We start from the raw sequence: 21,665 nt of genomic DNA, 5'->3' as shown, positions 1-21,665 counted from the left end.
AAGCAAAGAATTTCTTCTGACTTACTAATAAAGCACCATCAGATAGCTCAAGGGTTGGCAACCTTTCAGGAGCGGTGTGCCAAGTCTTCATTTATTCACTCTAATATAAGGTTTCACGTGCCAGTAATACATTTGAACGTTTTTAGAAGGTCTCTTTCTATAAATCTATAATATATAACTAAACTATTGTTGTATGTACAGTAAATAAGGTTTATAAAATGTTTAAGAAGCTTCATTTAAAATTAAAACGCAGAGCCCTCCGGACTGGTGGCTAGGACCCGGGCAGTGTGCCACTGAAAATCAGCTTGCGTGCCACCTTTGGCATGCGTGCCGGAGGTTGTCTACCCGTGAGATAGCTGTTATACAGAGTGAACACTAAACCTCTTACCCACCACAAGTAGGTTACCATAAAACAAATGTCACTATACAAACAATAACCTAATACTGATTTTACTATTGATCCTTTCACTTAATGACAAATCTTCCACTGACTTCAATGGGAGTAAGATCACTACTCCTGCCCTTTATTTTTAAAAATCATCTTCTGGCGCATTTCACTGACCAGACACTTTCATTTCAAACCCTGTGCTTAATACTAAATGTTACAGGAAAAAAAAGTTACAAAATAAAACAGCTGGTGCTGCCAACCTGGAGACGATCTGTGAATTTCAGAACCTGCATGTTTGGCCACAGTGGCCTGAACAAGCTGTACTGTCACCAAACTTTTGGATGCCACAAACAAACAGTTAAGTTGCTTCAAATGCATTCACTGATACGATAAGGTAAGACAACCATGTTTGGAGAGATCTTGGCAAGAAAGGCCAGGCAAGTTGATGACATGGCTCTAAACAAACAGGTCCTCAAACTTTTTGGTGGCTAAATTCTGCTCTTGGATCTGTATACGTAATAAACCATGGGTGCATATGTCCAGACACCACAATCATCAGTGGAGACTGAATCTGGGACCTTCAGCACTAGTATAAAGTGCACTCCTGTGCAGTGGGTATGCATAGACCTTACACAGGACCTCTGCACTGGGGTAAATTTCATGCATCTTCTGCTTGTGCTAAAGGAGCTACTACAGTAGCACCTCAGAGTTATGACCACCTCAGGAACGGAGGTTGTTCGTAACTCTGAAGAAACTGTTATGGTTGTTCTTTCAAAAGTTTACAACTGAACATTGACTTAATGCAGCTTTGAAACTTTATTATGCAGAAGAAAAATGCTGCTTTTAACCGTCTTAATTTAAATGAAACACAAAGTTTCCGTACCTTGTCAAATCTTTTTTTAAAATGTTCCCTTGTTTTTTTCAGTAGTTTACATTTAACGCAGTACTATACTGTATTTGCCTTTTTTTTTTTGGCGGGGGGCGGAAGGGGTCTACTCCTGCCTGACTGCAGTTCCAAATGAGGTGCGTGGTTGACCAGTCAGTTTGTAACTCTGGTGTTCGTAACTGAGTAACTACTCTATTAACTTTCAGTCAGTAGGCTACTATACTTGGGCAAGACACTAGAGGGAGAGATGATCACACAGAAAGGCAGTGTATTATGCACATCAGGACCTTGCTTACAGACAGAATATGAGGATAGATTATAGCTCTAATTATTAAAGCACAGTCTTTGTGAAGAGTTCACAGTACAGCACTCGTATAACACAACACAGTAAAACTGCAAGGGTCTGCTATAAGAATATGTATAAAAGTGTACTCAGCTAATTTGGCTCTGGAAAATCACCAGTTTAGAATACCATTGCCAATAAGAGCAACATTTTTTTTTAAAGTAAGGGGTAACTACAAGTTTACAATATTTAATAATGAACAATACATATGTTGGACACTGGCACCAGTTTAATATAGCAGCCTCTCTCATCTGGACACAGACTCATGGTTCCAGGTACTTGGAAATGGATACAGCCACTTTAGGCTAGATCCACAAAGGGACTTAGGTGCCTAGCTGCCCCTTTAGATGCTTAAGTCCACACTTAGGTGCCACTGAAATTCTCAAAACCCCTGCTCAGATGCTGCCTAACCCTGCACTCACCTAAGCTCCCCAGGTGCCTAAGTTTCTGCTGCTGGGCATGTGCAAGAGCACCGAAGGTAATACCACCAAGCTGCTCACTGCAACCGAGGCATTCCCTGCCTCTCTTGCCTGTGGTGTCTGAGCCAATAGGTATGTGCTGAGCACCCCTAGCCCCCTTAAAGACAGCTTGGGGCAACCAGATCAGGACATTTTTGGGGGGTAGGGGCAAAGCAATGTGTGTCCACCCCCACCAGGAATACACAATAGGCCAGTGGTTTGGGCATGCAGCTGAGAGACAGGAGGCCTGTTTTCAAATCCCCACTTTGATGTGGAGCTGTGCCTTGGGCCTTGGTTTCCCACCTCCCAGGTGAGTGTCCCAACCACCTGAACATTAAAGGCTTTTATAAGTGAGATGTAGATCATCTTAGTCTTGTCCCTAGTAGGTAGCCGTCCACCTCACAAAATCACTATAGACTTCAGCATGGCTCAATATGACTGGCAGGCTTTACTTAGGAAAGTAGGTTTTTAAGGTAGATGCATTGACAGAGCGTGGGGGCAAATTTGCACAGTCCCTGCCCTCTTCATATACCACTTACTTTAAAGTGAGTCTCTCAGTACCCCTCCGCACATTTTTTTTTTTAAGAATAAAATCCACCAGTCATATCAAACACAGATGGTGGAAGTGAATTTCTTTGGCAAAGGAAGGGAGTTATTGCAATTATTGACAGTGCTATGGCAGACTAGTAAAGCCACAGGTTTCATACACAGTGCATAGCAAAAGAGTTAATGGTCAAGGATCACAATAAAAGGAAAATTCAAGAAAGATAGAACAATAACTAACGCTTTCCCAAATGCAAACACTGAACATAGGCTGAAATAGCTTTGTTCGGGTATCAGACGAGAGTAAGTTCTGAGTATTAATCCTGGAATAAATATGTAGGTCAGTGCCACCCGCAAAGCAATTCTGTGATCCAGTATTGGGTTTCTCAAATGCTTCTGGACTGTGGGAGAGCCCAGCCTTGCAGGAGGACTAGGATCACACAGATCCTGCTGCCATAATAGTGGGAACAGGCTTAAAGAATAGTCCTGTGCAGGGCTCTAGACGGTGGCTCACTGCTAAGGCAACAGTGTCTCATGGATCACCTACCTACCTTCCCAATCACCACCCCACACCTTACCTGTGTCAGCTATGGTACTTGAATTTGTACATGTACAGTTAACAACACAGACAAATCCTTTTTCCTGGGCTCCTGATACAGGTCTAGCTGCTTCACAGTAGGTGAAGTGACTCGAGCTGCACGCCTGTAGAGCTCTGGAGTTCCCTTCTGTGATCTGCTGGCTGAGCTACAGGGAGGGTACAGGGCCTAATCTTAGTACCTGCTTTGAGAAATTCCCTTTAGCTCATGTGGTAGAGGCATAGAGGGGGGTTTTGGTAGCTGAAGGACCGTCATTCTAGTTCCAGATCCCCACCTGTGTATGTATGAAAGACTTAACTGATAACTGATAGATTCATTACAGCAAGATTGTAGCTACAGGCTGAAGTGATTCAGCTTTCTGCTGAAGTACTTGACTGAGATATCTCCAGGGCTATATTCCCTGCTCATGCCTACTGGTTCCTCCTCTACATTTGTAGTGGTCCCTTAGTGGAGTAAACCTCACAGTCTCTCTTTCCCCTAAGCAGCTGTTTCCACAACCATTTGGGTTCTTTTCTGCAAGGAGGGGCCTGTCTGCCTCTCAAATCAGATGGAAAGAGGAAGGTAAAGCTTCACCATGTGACCAGCAAGTGCTCCTTGGAGCCCACTTTGAGAATTCCTGCTCCAGCATTGTACACGGTTTCACACTTAAAAGGACCATCATGAAACCTCTGCAAAACATTCACATCATTTCAGAGTACTCTAACCTGGAAGAGCTTTAGAAATGAGATCAGTGCAATTTAACTGAAGCGTGATCATTAATATTTCCTCTTACCACTTCAGTTTGATTGCAAGGTACAATTAAAAATCCACTAAATTTGATTTTTTTCCCTTAGTACAGCAGTTGGATCTTTTAATTAAATCTTTCACTTAAAGAATCAATTCCATGAAGGTCTCAAAATGACGTAAGAAGCCTGTGCCCACACTCTTCTTTCTGTTTTAGATTTTCTGGTTTTCATTAGTATGTATGACCTATTATTCACAAAGAGAATCCAAGGTTTCTTCTAAGACACTATCTAGTCTCTGTTACTGTTCTGTTTCCAGATCACTATATGATAAAGCAACTAGCAATGCCTAAAATTTCCAGATCTATACCAGATTTGGAAGGTTGCTGTCTATAATAAAATGTACATTATTCACAGATTCCAAATACAATTATTGTTGAAAATCAGAACTTAAAAGTTTTGTGGTTAGAGCAGGGGCGGCTCTAGAAATCGGGCTGCCCCAAGCAGCGCGGAGCGCTGCGCCGCCCTTCCCCGGTCCCGCGGCGGGTCCCCTCTTCCCGCGGCTCCGGTTGAGCTCCCGCCGGCATGCCTGCGGCAGGTCCACCGGAGCCCGGGACGAGCGGACCTGCCGCAGTCATGCCTGCGGGAGCTCAACCGGAGCCGCGGGAAGACGGGACCCGCCGCAGTCATGCCTGCAGCAGGTCCGCTCGTCCCGGGCTCCGGTGGACCTGCCGCAGGCATGCCGGCGGGAGCTCCACCGGAGCCAAATGCCGCCCCCCCGGGAAACGGCCGCCCCAAGCGCCTGCTTGGCGCGCTGGTGTCTAGAGCCGCCCCTGGGTTAGAGTTATGAGAACGTTTCACCACTAAAGCATATTCCCAATAACTTACATGGCAATGGTGGTGTACAGAGTTGAACACTAAGCCTTGTAAATGTTTTAGGTTTTTCTTTCTTGACAAATATTTTGAATTAAGTTTCAGTGTTACTGAAACGCCTTAGAACATCATAAAAAGTTCTGCCTTGCTTGAAAGCATCTTGTATTTTTTTCTCCACTTGTCTCTGAAAATTCTTTGCTAAAAAGCAGAAGAAAGTGTGAATGAATCAATGCCGGGCATTCTTCAACAATGAGAGAACTAGTTCCTTGGTGACTGAAGGCATCAAACCTCAGAATTTGCTGAGGGAGTTTATCAGTTGAATTGAATACAGTATGGCATAGGGGAAGTGTAATGAAAATCATACACGGAATGGATAGTCATATGGATGCAGGGAACTCAATTATTTACCTAATTATGTAGTAGAAAGGGCCTATTTAATTTTAAAAAATGAAGAGCATGGCCAGTTGTGGACTGGCAGAGGCTAGTGTTTAACTTCTCTTTTTCCTTCATGTAAAACACAGACCAATAATTACAAATCTTTTTCAATCCATCACTGCAGATTAGATAAACAAGGATGCGAAGCATTGAAGAGTGCAGTTGTGAGGTTAGTTACATATGTGAGTGAAAAGCAGTGTCATTCCTATCGCTCGCTTATGACTGCTTTACCCCTTCAGTGCCAATCTGAATGCAGCTTCAGCTATTAGAAGGGAAAGTTAAGAAATCATCAGTATTTGAAAAAACCTTAGGCAGGAATTTTAAACCCTAGAATTAACTATAATATGACTCGACCCTTCCATTTCAAAGGAGGGGCAGGTCATGTGAGACAGGACAATGTGGGAAACTTAATTATTATAACTATGCAAAACATACTTGCCGTGTTGTTCTTTTTGTTCAGCAAAGAACAGATCAGATCTTTCCCATTCCTTTTACATACAATCCTAATGATAATTACTAGAACTTTCTACTACATTAAAATGAAAGAGTTTGTTTTAAGTTCATCAGAGAAGAGGGAGAGAGCTGTTATAAATTCACTGTTCTTCTGTTTTGCTGCTATTCCTGAACTTCACCACCATAACTGTTATGTTATCAGGACATCCTCTATAAAATGACTGCAGAACTATACTCTTTGCACCAAAATGTGGTTCATCCAGGCGTTCCTTGATGAATCGAACAGCCTCTTCATTGCTGAAAGCATCCCACAGGCCATCAGATGCTAAGATCATGAACTCCGGCTGTAGTTTGTCCAGATCAAAGGTCAGAATATCTGGGTCAGGGATAACAACATTCAGATTTTTCAGTGGATAATCCCCTAGCGAGCGGGACATGGCCAGAATCCCCTGTACACGCCAGGAGCCATTAAAGCTTATGAAGCCACCTGCAATAAAACACAAACTCTGTTAAATTGCATCTCTCTGACTTACTGCTAGATTCACTGTAAAATCTGTGATATTCCCAGATAGAAACATTACATATCTCAAAATGCAGAAGATGGCTGAAGTAAGATAAACATCAATACAATGCAGTGAAGAGTTAGATTGGGTCTACACATGAGCCAGTGCTATTGAAATACCTGGAACATAACATCACAAACCTCCTTTCAAAATGAAGCACAAAATTGTGTTTTTTACTCAAATGAGTCTGACAAACTGCCGTGAACAGAGGTCTCCCTTATTCCAGTGAGCCTTGGGTCAGTCCTTACACAATACACTGAAAGTGAATCTCTTGATTCTGGTTTTACTAAGCATAATTCATGATCAATGGAGGGGGAAGAGAGGCAAATTATGGTCACACCAAAGTCAACGACAAAATTCCCCTTCTGACTTCAGTGTGGTCAGGCTTTGGTCCTTAAACAATAAGATTTAAAAAGGCAGTTTGTGTGCTAGGTAACTGTATAATGCTCAAGCACAAGGCATGGAACTAACAGATCAAGATTTATTTATATTTTAAGACACTTTTTGTTCTCTTTAAAATATGAGCATTAAAGTTATGGAAGTTCTTCATCCAAAAAAGAAAAATCAGTAAAATTGTCACTTTGTCTTCACTGTGGATGACATATGCATGAAAAATTCACATTTGATAAATGCAGTCATTTTTCATGATTTACAAATTGTCCAGAATTTTTTTTTTACACAAATTTGCTATTCAAACTTATATTTTTTGCCTTGCAAATAAATTCCAGCCTATTATTGCTTTCAAACTATTCACTGCAACTCACAACTGATTATTTGGATTTGCGTGACAGGTCACATGATTCCCCGTTCCCTAGTTGTATGACCTAATCTTTAAACTATTTCTGCTTCCACTTGAAACTGTATTTCAGTTAATGAGTAATTGATTCTTGGTTAAAACCCAAACTAAATTTATGTGAACATCAGTTTGAGCAGAACATTTTTGCCTGAATGTTTGCAAAGTGAATGAGGGGCATGAAGGAAAATTCTATTCAGAAGTCTCAAATATTTGTGCATAATTCTCACTCCCTGCCCACCTCTATTGAAGACTTTTAAAATGGAGTCTCAATATTAAGACATGCACAGTTCCCAACAGTGGGAATTTCTAAGACTGTATTTGAAATACCTTTTCAAACATGCAGTCAACCAAACCCTGGGCAGTTGCTATATGCAATTGTACATTTCTGAGTGGCCTCTTGGAATGACATGTAGCCAGTGCACTTATTTGCCTTTGCAGAAGATCCAAAGGACAAACTGGCGGAAAAAACATGACTACAAGAGAGCAAATAGTCAGAATGTAGTCTTGTGGGTTTTGGGATGATAGGAAAAGGATAAATTTGCAATACATGACAGTTAATTTTAGAGCATGCCATACACCTGTAATTCAAGGAATGCATTGCCTGCATCTTTTATTATGCTGACAGAAAAGACATCTGATGCAACAGACTCATTTTATCTACTTATTCGAATTTTTACAGCCAGAACCAGCAGCGGTTCTAGGCATTTTGCCGCCCCAAGCACGGCAGGCAGGCTGGAGGTACGCCGAAGCCGCGGGACCAGTGGACCCTCCGCAGGCATGCCGCCAAAGGCAGCCTGCCTGCTGCCCTCGCGGCGACTGGCAGAGCGCCCCCTGTGGCTTGCCGCCCCAAGCATGCGCTTGGCGTGCTGGTGCCTGGAGCCGCCCCTGGCCAGAACTGATGGATACAAAATGATTTTTTTGCTGTCTTTGTAAAGCAATGACTGAAGTTTTTCTATGGCACATGTTGTATACCACAGGGCTAGATGAAAAAGTATTTTTACTACTTTTAATGTTTTCTTTGTTCAATCATGCAAACAAAATACTTAAAAATTCTCATTAAAACGAAATATTCTGCATCTCTAACTGTTACTGATGAGGAATAATCCCTATTTACAGAAAAAAGATTTTGGCAACAATACAAAATTTTGCTTTTTAGACAGCTCAGTTCAAAGGATTATAATGTTCAAGCTGAATAACTTGCGTTTACATCAGTGACAGTCAATTTGTGGCTCCAAAATTGCATGTGGCTCTTCACAACCCTAAATGGAATTCTTTGAAGGCAAGCATCTAATTTGATGCTTCGCAGCCGATTCTACTTGGGTCTCTGAGCTTCCATCAACATAGCTAACCGAAAATCCCCTATTCCAACTGAAAATCCCCTTCTGTCAGGCTGTAGTGGTTGTAGACTGCATTTATGCTACAGGGCTATACCACCATAGCTATGCCGGCATAGTCTCCATAGTGTAGACCTCTGGTTCTCAGCTAAGGGTATGCGAACCCTGGGGTACACAGAGGTCTTCCAGAAGGTACATCAACTCATCTAGATATTTGCCTAGTTTTACAACAGGCTACATAAAAAGCACTAGCGAAATCAGTACAAACTAAAATTTCATACAGACAGCGACTTGTTGATACTGCTCTATATTCTATAGACTGAAATGTAAGTACAATATTTATATTCCAATTGATTTATTTTATAATTATAAGGTAAAAAGAAGAAAGTCAGCAATTTTTCAGTAACACTGTGCTGTGACACTTTTGTGTTTTTATGTCTGATTTTGTAAGCAAGTATTTTTTAAGTGAGGTGAAACTTGGGGGTACGCAAGATAACTCAGACTCCTGAAAGGGGTACAGTAGTCTGGAAAGGCTGAGAGCCATTGGTGTAGACATATCCTAAGTTATGATCAAGTTCCTGTGACTTAAGCAAAAGACCCCAGCATTATGCGGTATCTCACTCCCAAAACCCGTTTCTCCCCTCTCCTAGTCCAGTCAGTCTTGTGTTATTTACTTTGGTATTAGATTTAGTTTATTTTAGGCAGCCGCCAAAATTTGTACTTTCAAAGTGCTGCAAGGTTTGTTCTGACAATGAAGAGCAGCAGTGAAGAACTTGTCAGGAGAATATGGAGGTTTCGTTGTTAGGTAGGGAACACCAGGAGGGTTTAGCTCACAGGAAGCTGTGACGTTGTTTTGGGAGCCAGCTGAGGGGTTTGGCATCGGGGAGAGGATTCTTTCCCTTCCGCTTTTGGCTGTGAATAGAGGGGAGTCTACACTGAGTGAGAGGGAGGGGGCTTGAATTCCTCATCCCTCACTCCAGCAACCCTTGACCCACCCCAGTCCTCTCCCACCGCAGTGTCTGCCACTACATACAAAAGTGACAGATCAGGTGATATTTGTCACCTCAGTGTTAACATGCCATTGAGATGCACAGGAAAGTTAACATTTTCTCTGAGCCATTGTTGCAGGCTATTGTTTGCAGACTAAGGCAGAGATTACTGCATCAGTTTATACCAGGTTCACATTCTGATGGTTGTCTTCTCCGCCCCAGGGCTAGGGACTTAATACTAAACCCAGAGTTGGGAGTTCAACTTTTAAGTGAAATCTCATCCTGCAACACAATTATGCAGCTGCATAATTGTATTACACAGGAGGCCCCTGACTGTGATACTGCCTTCTAATGATGGAATGTGATGAGGAAAAACTGTAATTCAGCATCATGATGTGGTTATTTTGTGTCTTTCTGTAATTGCATTTGATAAGACTAACTGTCCACCTCTTCAAAGGTAATATCATGGTTTTAAATCATTATAAATGTATTAGCATAAAAACCTTATGATCAGTTAATGGAAAAATGGAGCAAAGTGGGGGTAACAGATATATTATGGTATTGCTATAGACTTCATAATTACCATTTTAGCACCCTGTGTCTATGTTATATTTATTGTAAATATTAAAATCTCAAGGGTTGTTAAGCAATATGTAAAAGTATCTAGCAGTTGTATGGATTGGTGTCTGCGTTGTTAATAGCACTGTCTACATTATAAAAGCAGAAGGTTATATTAATCATGATAATAAAAATGGGACAACACACACACACTAGAGAGGAAAACACATTAAGTTATTAGGCTACCAAGAGTATTTTTTGTTGAGTGGCAGAGAGCTAGAACATTAATCTTTCTAATGAGACCTGTTCTTCTGAAGATAAGAAAAAAAATCAAGAAGTTCAATGTCCCTGTGTAGACAAGCCCTTAGAGATGATCTAGGCCAAAAACACAGGAACAGGGAATTATCAGAACAGACCTTTAGAGTTTTAAAGTTTATTAGAAATCTTGGCTAGCTCTTGCTTCTGCTCCGTTCTGGAGTTCTGCTCCAAGTAGACTTGCCTAGCATCCAGAGAAAAAAGTATTGGTATAATAACAACAACAATTATAATTATAATAAAATCTGAAAATGAAAGGAACTCCAACCAAAAGGAAATATGTCAGAAAAGCCTAAACTCTCAGCTGATCGTGCTTAGAATAACCACAGTGTGCTCCACTGAAATTCAAGATTGGGGATTAGAAAAGGAAGGCACAGTCTATGGAAACTGATCTTTTATTGCAATACTTTGGTGGAGGACACACTACACAGATGGGTTTGCCATTAAGATCTTCTCAATATCCCCTTATTACTGCCAGATATTTGCCTTTTCTACTGCCATTACTGAGAGAGTGTCCTGCATTTAACATTAGGTATTACTGCTGCTGCAACTGTACTTTGCGGATAAAGAGGACTTTGATATTAACTGGGTTCCCTAAAGGCCCACAATCACAGCCAGTACTGAAAGAAAAGGCATCAGGAGAGAGGGGTCTATTGAAAATAGACCCAGTAGCCCCTGGGAGCACTATGAAATAGGTAAAAGACAAAACAAATCCATAACTAACATTCATCCTCATAAAATGAAAGGAATGGAGAATGCAGATGTCTGGTACACATTTAGAAAAACAGGAATGGGAGGGAACAATAATAAATACAGTGCTAATAGAATCCATTCTGAAATCCCATTTTATGGTGGGAAGTTTCTAGGGGCTTTTTAAGAAGTGGGAAGAGAACGGTCTCAGGAGGCTGCAAGCTCCACTCCCTGGTGATAATACTGAGCACTTACCACAGTTTTAATTCACAGATCTCTAAATGCTTTACAATGGGGATAAGCATTATCATCTCCATTTTACAGACAGAGAAACTAAGGCACAGCACAGAAGTGCTTGTGCTAAGGCCAAACATCAGTTCAGTGATAGCATTTTAGGAACGGAAGCCAGGTCTCCTGACTTCCAGTCTGCTGCTCTGTTAAATGTACTATCCTGCCTCCCTAGGCCACCATAACAAAGATGTGATTGGCTGCCTGTTTAAGATACAAGAGTTACAGGTATGGTAATTTCCTGCAATATTCTTGAAAAACCTTACTGAATTAAGTTTAAGTATCCTTGGAGTCTATTGTATTAAATGAATGATTTATGTATTAGTGTCGGCCAAGACTGTGTGTAACTTCTGTACGGGGTGAGGGAAGGCAATGTGAACTCTGGGAAGTATTATGAACTTCAAAGGACGGTACTGCATAATGTGCCAAACAAAAATGAACTTTTGGACAAAGCGGTGTCAAGAGGTTTGCCTGGGGAATCTCTAAGGGAAGGTGAATGCAAGTTCCCCACTTCCGTTTATGCAAAAGCCCAGCCTTTTGCAGCTATGCCCTGAGAAGGGGACCAATGTCTACTGATTACCTGTTCCTAGAGTCTCAAGTTCAAGGGACCAGCTACATAAAGGAAAGATTGAGCTATTCAGGGGAGTGCTAATTCTCAGCTGGGGTTGGTATGAATTTGTAGCCACAGAAAAACTTCTTAGCGTCTGAAGGACTGACTCCTACCAGAGCCCTTGCTGAAGTTGGGCTGATCTCTGGTAAGCTTATTAGCATATGGGTAGGTTATTTTTTGTTTTTAATGTTTTCTCTGTTATGCTTCCACCATAAGAATAAATGTGCTTGCTTAGGAAGAGCTGTGTAGCTGCAGGCAATTACAGCTGTTCATAGCTTTCCGAAAGGCAGCAAAGTACAGATGCTGGACTGTTTAGGCAGTCTTGCTTACTAGGAGTATCATAGTGTAGGCAGGGAATTGTGCAGCCTGGAAAAATCCCTGGTCAGGAGGGAGAGATGTGGGTTTCCACCCAAGAGAAATGACAGCTGAGGAGCTAGGAGCCTACAGTGGGTGCCCTTGAGAATCCACGGTGGGTGAATACAGGTGCTGTTGCCTTAAACTATGACAATGATAATCGCTAAATGATGGGTGTTGTCTAAGAGCAAAAATTCATCAGAATGAGGCTCTGAGGCTTATTTTTCTTTAAAAGACAAAGGGTTAAGGAAGATGGAAAAGGTAGATTTGAGCAGCACAAATGCTAGAGACAGAGAATGCCGTCATGGGGTCAATGTGACTGGAGGTCTTTCAAGTGCTGAGACATCAGCATCCCTTGTTATAAAACACCACCCCTGGGAAGATGCCTCTGTCATACAGGATGATTATGATATCCCAAGACAGGTGTAAGAGGAGTGGATGACAAGGATAGGAAAGGCACTTTTCTATCAGCAAATTTATTTTCTGCAATTTGTTTATCTAGTCTTCTCAGGTAAGGGATGAGCAATTCCAAGAAGGGGTTATAATGGTTTAAAACAAGCATGTCTACTGTATCTTTGTGAATACTCAAGCGGCTGAAAAACTGTAAGGAGCATCTGCAAGTTTTTGTTTTCTCAGGACAATGAACAAACAAAAAATGCTTGTGCTCATTTACACAGGAATACAGGAATTGGATCAGATCCAAGGTCCATCTAGTTCAGGATCATGTCTCTGACAGTGGCGGCCACCAAATGCTTCAGAAGAACGTAATAATGGCCCACTGGGTCAGACCAGTGGTCCATCTAGCCCAGTATCTTGTCTTCTGACAGTGGCCAGTGCCAGATGTTTCAGAGGGAATGAACTGAACAGGGTAATTATTGAGTGATCCATCCCCTGCTGTCCAGTCACAACTTCTAGCTGTCAGAGGTTCAGGGACGCCCGGAGCATGGGATTGGGAGAAACCCTGCAATAAACAGAGGTGAGACAGTCTGACCCTATGAAGATCTCATTCTAATCCTAATAGTTAGATTGGTTTAAACTCTGAAGCATGTGGTTTTATCTCTATTCCAATACTCTTTGTTAGCATTTAATATTTAGTCCTGCCTTGAGTGCAGGGGACTGGACTAGAAAACATATCGAGTACCCATCCAGTCTACGATCCAATTCTATGATTAACTAATGTAACTGGATATTCTTGTTGTCCATACAAATGTCCAATTCCTCAGTCTTTAATTCTTGGCCTCAAACTACATGTCTACCCTAAAAGAATATATACCACTTACTAAATATGAAACATCTTCCTAAACCCTTCATGACTGTGGTTCAGAACTCAAGTTATTATCACACAAGTGTTATGTTCTGAAACCTCAATTCCAGCTGGCATCCTTGATAGTAGCTTCAGTAGAGGTAGTAAGGTTCAAATAGGTTATGCAGTCTCAACTGCCCTCATTCCTAGAGGTGGTCTCTTGCTGCAAAGGTTGTTGGTGTTGTATGGAGAAGCTTGCACTGCTGCTGCCACTGATTAACCTGTCTGTGGAAGTAAGCAACCAGGTGCATTGGATAGGACACTCAATGGAGTATCAGGAGACTTGGGAGCTATTGCCAGCTTTGCCACTGACTTGCTAAGGAATCCTGGACAAATCGCTGACTCTGCCTCTGTTTCCCCATGTGCACTTTGAGATCTATGGCTGAGAAGTGCTATATAAGTGCTCAATATTCTATACCATGGAAATGTCATTCTCCAAGATGTCAACTTGGCAAACTTTCAGGAGCATACATACATGAAAAAAATAATTGTCTATTATCTACAGAATAAATCATTAAAGAATGCCTTATTTGAACTGACAAGACAAGTTTATAATCTTACCAGCTCTTTTAATCCTCTTTCTCTCCTTCAGTTGATAGGGTTTGTGATCATGTGACAAAGGGATAGCATTTCCATCCTTATCACACAGGACTCCCCGTGAATCACCAACATTGGCCACTGTAAGTTCTTTATCTGACAGCAATGCAATCAAACAGGTAGTACCTGAAAAAGAAGGGGGAGAAAAAGAGGCAAGACAATGAAATAAACATCACCACTAGTTACACTGCAGTGTCCTCCCTTGTTATCTGTACTCAGCAGCCATAGAGAACAGCAGCAGCACATGTATCTGACTGAAACATCTAGTACTTTGATGACAATCTATTTAATGGGATTGATCAAATGTGTCAGTCCATTTTGTCTAACAATATTTTTAGTCTATCAGATTTTAACTCTGATGTACTGGGGGAATGACCCTGTAATCCCAGCCTAGCATCTCTCATCTGCTTTGTCATTTAGACATGTTTAAAATGACTCTATATCATAAAGCTGCTTGGAAACAGAAACTTCTTCCAGGATATAGCTTGTATATTTCTCTCATTGGATGATGGGTAAAATCTCTGTTAAAAAATAAGGTGTCTGTTGCTCAGATCTGATAAAATTCACTAGCAGGAGAATGTGCTCCACATTAAGAAAGGCAGAGAGAAGTTGGGATAGGGGGAAATCAGTTCCCAGTCTAGGCCTGATAGCTGTCTTCTCTTGCTGGTCAAGGAAAGTAATAGAGAAAAGTTCTCTCAGCACAACAGCCTAGTAACAGCCTTACTGAATGGCAGCTACTACTTAAAAAAAACCCGCATTCATAAAATAAATCTGGTCGAAGTATAACCTTCTGGGTGCCTTTACGGAAAGAACAGCTGTCAAATTGGGAGCTTATGTACATCTGGCCTCAGCATTAGATGTAAATAGGTTGTACATCGTCTGCAGGGAGCTATCAGGGTACGAAGTATGATTTAAGATAGTGGTAAGGGCGAACTTGAGGATACGTTGCACTGTATATTCGATGACAAGACAAGAACAAAGTGGCTAAGGTCACTGTTAGTAAATAAGAGATTTGAAGGGTATAGTATGTTGGTTGTTGTATCAAATAAATAAGGATACCCAGGTATTGTGGCTCATTTGTCCATTCAGTAGAAATGAAAATGAAAAAAGGCCAAGTTTAATCAAGCCACTATTTCATGTTTTCCATTTTTCCAGTTTGGAATCTGATTAACTTGATTTTATGTATAAGGTTTTATATACACATTGTATCTTGTATTAGTTTGAGGAAGGCAAAAGCCAAATAATAAAGTCAAACTGAAATAATTGTGTGACCTGGAGGCCCAGACGAGTTATCTATATGAAAAGATGAAGTTTTGTAACAAAAGGTAACTTCAAAATTGTCATTACATTAATGCTTATTGCTTATGGATCACACTTGCACCTGGACAAGATGGTGTAAATGCTCCAAAACACTTAAGAGTCACAGAAATAAAACAAGAATTTGAGTTTATAAAAAGAGCCTGCAAAATAAATAAAAATGAACAACAGTTTGCAGTCATGAACCCCACAACCTAGCTGTGAGCTAGGTAAATATTATATTATCCATTTTTGCACTGTTGCACTTTCAGTTTGGTTTGCACTATTTATTTAAAGGTTTGCTTTTTGTTGCTTAGTCAGATTGTTTTGGTAAATGTATTTTCAAACAAAAAGCAATTGTTAGTTATCCATCAGTTCAATTCAAACCTTATTTCTTGGCTTTGTTACTGTTTCATAATAAAAACCGTTTATAATCCATTTTAGTCTATTATGATTCATCACTGCATGTAATATAAAATCTTTTAAATACAGCTAAAATAATCACACAGTTTTACAAAAATATATAATTTCCCACTTCCACCATCCATAAGCAATACTGCACTGCTCACAATCTACCCCCATCTTTCCCTCCACAGATTAGCATGTTCAAGATAGAGAGACTCAAAATACAAACAATAGACATCCCAAACAATATTCCGCAGGGTCTGAGCGTTCTCTATGGGGCACTTTGCTGTCTGCTTAAATATTGTGGGGTATCAGAGGGAACAATGATGGTAAACATTTTGGAGGTGTATCAGTTGTTTCTGTTCCTGCATTTCTGTCCCTTTTCCCTAAACTCAGTCTCTTGAAATTGGAGGTCAGAAAAAAACCCCAAAACTGATACCTCGTAAGTCATCCTAACTACAAAACATACTTCTCTGCATGACAATTGTTGATAATCCCTTCCCTACTTTCCTTTCTGCACTATTTCAGTATAGCTGGCAAGGATATATGCCTCTCTTCTAGATACCTATTGTGTTTTCATCTCTGGACAATATGACAAATACTCATGTACTAGCAAGTTCTGTTTCAGGCAAGATATATTTTACAGAATACTTCCAGACAAACTGCTCTGTGTAAAGAGAATATCCTCGAATTACTGAATAGTATTTACCTATTTCAGATGCCTATGACATTTATACACACATCAGAAGAAGATTATTTTTAGTACAATGATTTATCAATATAAATAAAATTACTCCAGCAAAAACTAACAATGAAAAAATAGCAGATAAACATTAAAACATCACTGAACAAACCAGCTTTTCTGAGAGAGAGAAGCATGTTCTTGGGGTTTGCTTTAATTCTTGATGAAAGGCCCTATTGTACTGTTAACTGAAAATATCCAATGGACATGGCAGCAAAAGCTGTGATACTTCAAGCCTTCCACAATTTGTGCTTCATACATTGCTGGAGAGAGTGATTATATGGCTAGAACATCCATCAAAACAAATGACAACAATGTAAATCGCCAGTCGGGAACCCAGAGATGCAACAAAGAAATACAGGAAGGCATGGCTATCCACCTTCATCATCAGGCCCAGGGTTCTTAATATTCCTCATCCACTCACACAGGTGATAGTGGTCAATACTGATGTGTCATCCCAGTTCCATCATCTTTTTGAAAATTGAAATGTTATTCATTTCCAATATTTAATTGATAGTACAAAAGCTGCACAAAACTAAAACCAACAAAGAAAACACGTTCTGTTTTTTCTTCTTTTCCATCACTACAATATATTGATGGTCAGATACATTTGAACTCTAGCTTTTTAAAAATATTGCCCTGCTTTAGGGGACTTTAGACTTGCTATCACAATTTAATGAATATTTTAAAGGGGCAAGCAAGCAAACAAGCCTTTTTTAATGTTCATTTACATACTTCCAAAGAAAGTTCCTGACATTTAGCTGAGACTACGGAGTACCGCTGAAATTAATTTAGTTTCACATCAACACAACCCATACTCCAGTATCATTTAACAGTAAATAAAATTAAATTCCATGGTTGCTTTCTTTTTTTTTTTTATCCCAGGTCAAAAAAGTACAAGCTGAATTTTCACCTGTTAGCTAATTTATATCTGATTATTCATAAGAGTGAGGTTTTTAACATCTCACACAACAGAGACTAACAAGGAAAAATAGCGTTAGCTGGGAAAAGACAGGGATGGACGGTACCCAAAATCTTTCATAACTTTTCTGACATGTATTTATTTATCTACATTAGAAGGAGTATGGTGCATAAAGGGATCTCGATAAAAATGGATCTCAGAAAACACAAACCACTTCTACAGCACGTATATGCCCATCCTTATGTGGATCACAGGAAAATAGATAAACCAAACCCTCACAGAAATGGGGCAGGCAAATCAGGAGGGCTGCACATAGGAGAAGCACACGTGCAATTATGGAATTTGCCTGTAGCTTCTAGGATTATTTAAGGTAGATAGCTAATGATGCAGAACCACTGTGTAGCCAAAAGGAGGAGGTGGAGGGGCACAGCTACTCTACATAGCATGTTCCATGGAGAAACCACAACTTAGAACATAAAGCCCATATGTTACTGCTGCACTGTGGTCATATGCGGCCAGTTAGTAGCAGGGAAGCTGCTTCTTGTGAGCAGAGGGCAACAGGATGATCTAGCCATGCTGCCAGTGCCAGGGAGGGGACGGTGGGAGCTGCATGGAGCCAGTAGGTGGGTTATATAAAATGAAGTTCTGCAAGAAGTTCCTGATGGCATGTCCTACAGATGTTGGTCTAGTGGGAATTTGAGATCATAGATTTAGCAATGCTAGCAAGCCTGCTTCACCAAGGGCTCATATCATGGCTTCTCAAGACTACATGGAGTGCTTTCAAAGCAGGATTTCCCCACTTGAATCTTTTTAAACAAAAGATTTTAAACCAAAAATTCAGAGAATTCATCAAACTAGAAGTCCTATACATCCAATTATTAGCAGTGACTTCAGGCCTCTGTGCCTTGACTTCTGCAGAGATGAATAAGGATTTGAGCCTATGTTCTGGGGGTTTTAAATCTAAATCCTTATAATGTCAGTGACTTGCTGTGTGCATGTCCATATCAGAAATTACAGTGTTTCAGTGTTGCAATCCCTGTGTTCATACTTGATAATGTCATGACTGGTATAAGTAAAATATTCTGTTTAGATGCACTGTATTGGTTCTCAAGGATGACTTTTAAAATAAGGGTCTGGTCTGCACAGCTTCAACGTGGAAATATTATAATTTTTTTGCAGCTGACTGAAAGGTTATAAAACTAAGTGGGAACAGCTTCCAGTTTGTTGCTAAGAAAAAAATGTTAATTTTAGTATGATGAGAAGCACAGTCAGGAAAATAACTGAAGTACTTTCCTCACAGGTTGTATTTTCCAAATGGACAACCTACCTAATTCTCAATTACTGAGGGACAATCTCCACGCATTGTTATATTTTGCTTTTCACAAACCAAATCTCTGTACAACTTTTCATGAGTGATGTACCTGAGTATTCGGATTCTAATATCTAAACTGTATTGTTAAATCTAGTCACCTAAATTTGGGTTATTGCTGATTATGTATTCTATGTATCATATGACTTTAAAAACAAACTTTGTATTTGTGGATAATCTAAGCACTATACCCAGATGTACAGACACTCTTTTCTCAAATTATGTACGATATAATTTTTTTTAACAGTTCTAATAACATTTTTGAGAGTTCACCTAATTACAGTATATATAGAGAAGCCTCTCTTATGCAAAAACCCAAGGAGCCAACAAAAATCAGTTGCCTGGCAGAAACATTCTTTAACTAAAAGTCAAACAAAATTGTACTGAAGTCACTGAGTTTATTTAAAATGGACACATTAAAAGGGCCAGTCGTAATCTACGGGATTGAGCACCATGCAACCTGTATTCTATTACCAACTCTGCCACATGCTCACTGCATAGCTTCAACTTATCTGATCTTATCTGTACCAGGTATGAAAAATTTCCCACAAGTGCAGCTGCATTAGTGGTAGCAATGCTGATAGCACTAACACAGACAAGGGCACCAGTGGCTACTAGTGTTACTGTGTTGTATTGACCTGATTTAAGCAGATTTAGAAGACTCTGATTTAAACACCAGCACCTTCTGAGAGCACTGTCTGTACTAGCATTTTCATCATTACTTACCACCAATGGAGATGCACCAGTAACAACAACGGTGGGAATTTTTAAAAAAAAGCCTAGTATGTATACAGTCTTAATGATTCATTTACCTCTATTTGTAAATTAGGGATGATGATCCTTACTCATATTTGTGAAGTTATCTGAGATTTATGAATAAGTGTTCCTGTTAAATATTACTATTATTATTATTACTGCTTAAGATGATAGGGATTTGCCAGCTGGAGCTAGCCCTTAGTATAGGATAAGATTGCTACCTTTCAGGACCCTGGGTAGCAAGCCTGTTAGTCTGCAGTTCAAAATGAAGGATGAAAACTATTTTGGCACAGTGCAGTTGTTCATTCAAACTAAAAAACAACATACAGCAAGTTTGAGGTCACTGAATTCTCTGCCTGAACAACAGTTTATCAGTTTTTCAACTGCACAAAGCTCCTTCTGAATAAGAAAATTAAGGCAGGAGACTACACCCTCATGTGCCCTCATTTACTTCCTGTGACAGAGGTACAAGAAGTAAGTTAAGTGCTGTCCGACTGCAGGGATCTAGAGAGTCCTGAAATCTGGTGACTGCCTTTTTGGATATGCTCCTAAGACCTAACAAAACATATTCTTTTACATTTTTAAAAGCTTTGTTTTCAAGCCAAATATGGTGGAGCAAAGGTAAAGGTCAAATAACCCGCCTGCACTGAAAATAAAGCTGAAAAGGACTCATTGCATCTCAGGAGTGAAATCCAAAATAGCAACCAGATGTAACAAGACTCACAAACAGTACAACAGCTGGTATTATCTGTACATTTGTCACACTTTTACAATTATTTTTACTTTCAGAGTTTCTAGAGTAACACTGGAAAGACATAGTAATTGAAAGGTGAGTGGAGAGCATAAAACCTCAGTTTTTATCCTTAGTTGTCTTCTTAGTTTGACATTTGCAACAGACTCCATTGTCTCTCATGTGAACAAATTTATCTTGATGCTCAGCAAATAACCTTCCCCTTTTCTAGTGATGCTAACAGAACATATATTTTTTCCCATTGACTATGTAAATAAGGTAAAATGAATACCATCAGGTGTACAGAAACCTGAAGAATATACAGGTAAGAAAAATATTACAGATGACACTCTGGAGATCAAGATATTTACAAAGAAAAATATTTCATAAACGTAATTTTTGTTTAGCATTTGTAATTATGGATATAACTATTAATATAGCCTTATGGTATATATGTGCTATGTGAGCGTGAGAGAGAAGACCTGAAGACAGGATATCATTTCCAATTTGATTTATGAAAGTTCAGTAGTTTCAATCTTTACCACACTGCCTGAATGATGGCTGAGTTAGCACTGAATCCCTGACCTCACCATGCACCCTGTCATTGCATGAGAAAGCAAACTTATTTTACTTTGTTTTCTTTTCCATCTATTTTATTTTATTCGTTTAACCTTGTATAGAGGTAAAAAACATTGTGCTCATCAGTTGCATCCAGATTTAATGCAACTGCACAGTGGAAAATTCCCAACATAAAGGGTCTGAAATTGAGAACATGTTGTATTAGTCCCTAGTTACAACCAGCTGTGCAGTTTAAAAAGAAATCACCAGGAAATTGAAACCCTGTAGTATACCGGCTGCATAGACCATTTTTTTTAATGGAATAAGATTTCTACAATTAGAATTTAGAGTTAAAAGTGCAAATGGTAAAAGTCAAGGATGCACTGACTCTACTAGGTTTTACATAATTATTTTGTCTAAAGAAGAAAAATTAATCAGAAAATAAGAGAAACCTGGTTAAAAGTAATTACATAGTACAGGCAAGATCCAACTCCCTTTACAGTCCATTGAAGGATTCCCATTTGCTTCCTTGGGAGTTGGATATGACCCTATATGGGTGTACAAAGTGGGTCAGGGTAGTTGCAACTGGATACAATGCTTTCCATCTTCATCAGGTCATTGGTTTAGTCTCACTCTGATGAATAGTCATTGCCAGCTGAAGGCTGTTCAGTGGGCTATGAAAAATGAGTTGGCGTTGTAAGTCCAGTATCTATTGGACAAACATCCACACAGTTAAATAAATAAAATCAACCACCAGTCAGAACTGGCACAGTGATTAGGAGTCTCAGCAGAA

The 21,665-nt window shown here is 39.9% G+C and overlaps 1 protein-coding gene across 2 annotated transcripts in view; it reads right to left on the bottom strand.

Annotated features, from left to right (window-relative positions):
* Positions 1-4,710: 4,710 nt before the first annotated feature.
* Positions 4,711-21,665, bottom strand: part of PPM1L (protein phosphatase, Mg2+/Mn2+ dependent 1L) — a 162,928-nt gene continuing 145,973 nt past the window's right edge. For both annotated transcript variants that reach the window (XM_039489823.1, XM_039489822.1), the window contains exons 3-4: positions 14,059-14,220; positions 4,711-6,184 (exon numbers count right to left, since the gene is read on the bottom strand). In XM_039489823.1, coding sequence (XP_039345757.1) covers positions 5,838-6,184; positions 14,059-14,220 — 509 coding nt within the window. In that variant the 3' untranslated portion in view covers positions 4,711-5,837. The remainder of the gene's footprint in view (positions 6,185-14,058; positions 14,221-21,665) is intronic.

This window comes from Mauremys reevesii, linkage group 9 (assembly GCF_016161935.1).
Source record: "Mauremys reevesii isolate NIE-2019 linkage group 9, ASM1616193v1, whole genome shotgun sequence".
Lineage (NCBI taxonomy): Eukaryota > Metazoa > Chordata > Testudines > Geoemydidae > Mauremys > Mauremys reevesii.
Note: the sequence above shows the minus strand (reverse complement) of the source record. Positions and strands in the feature narration are given on the sequence as shown.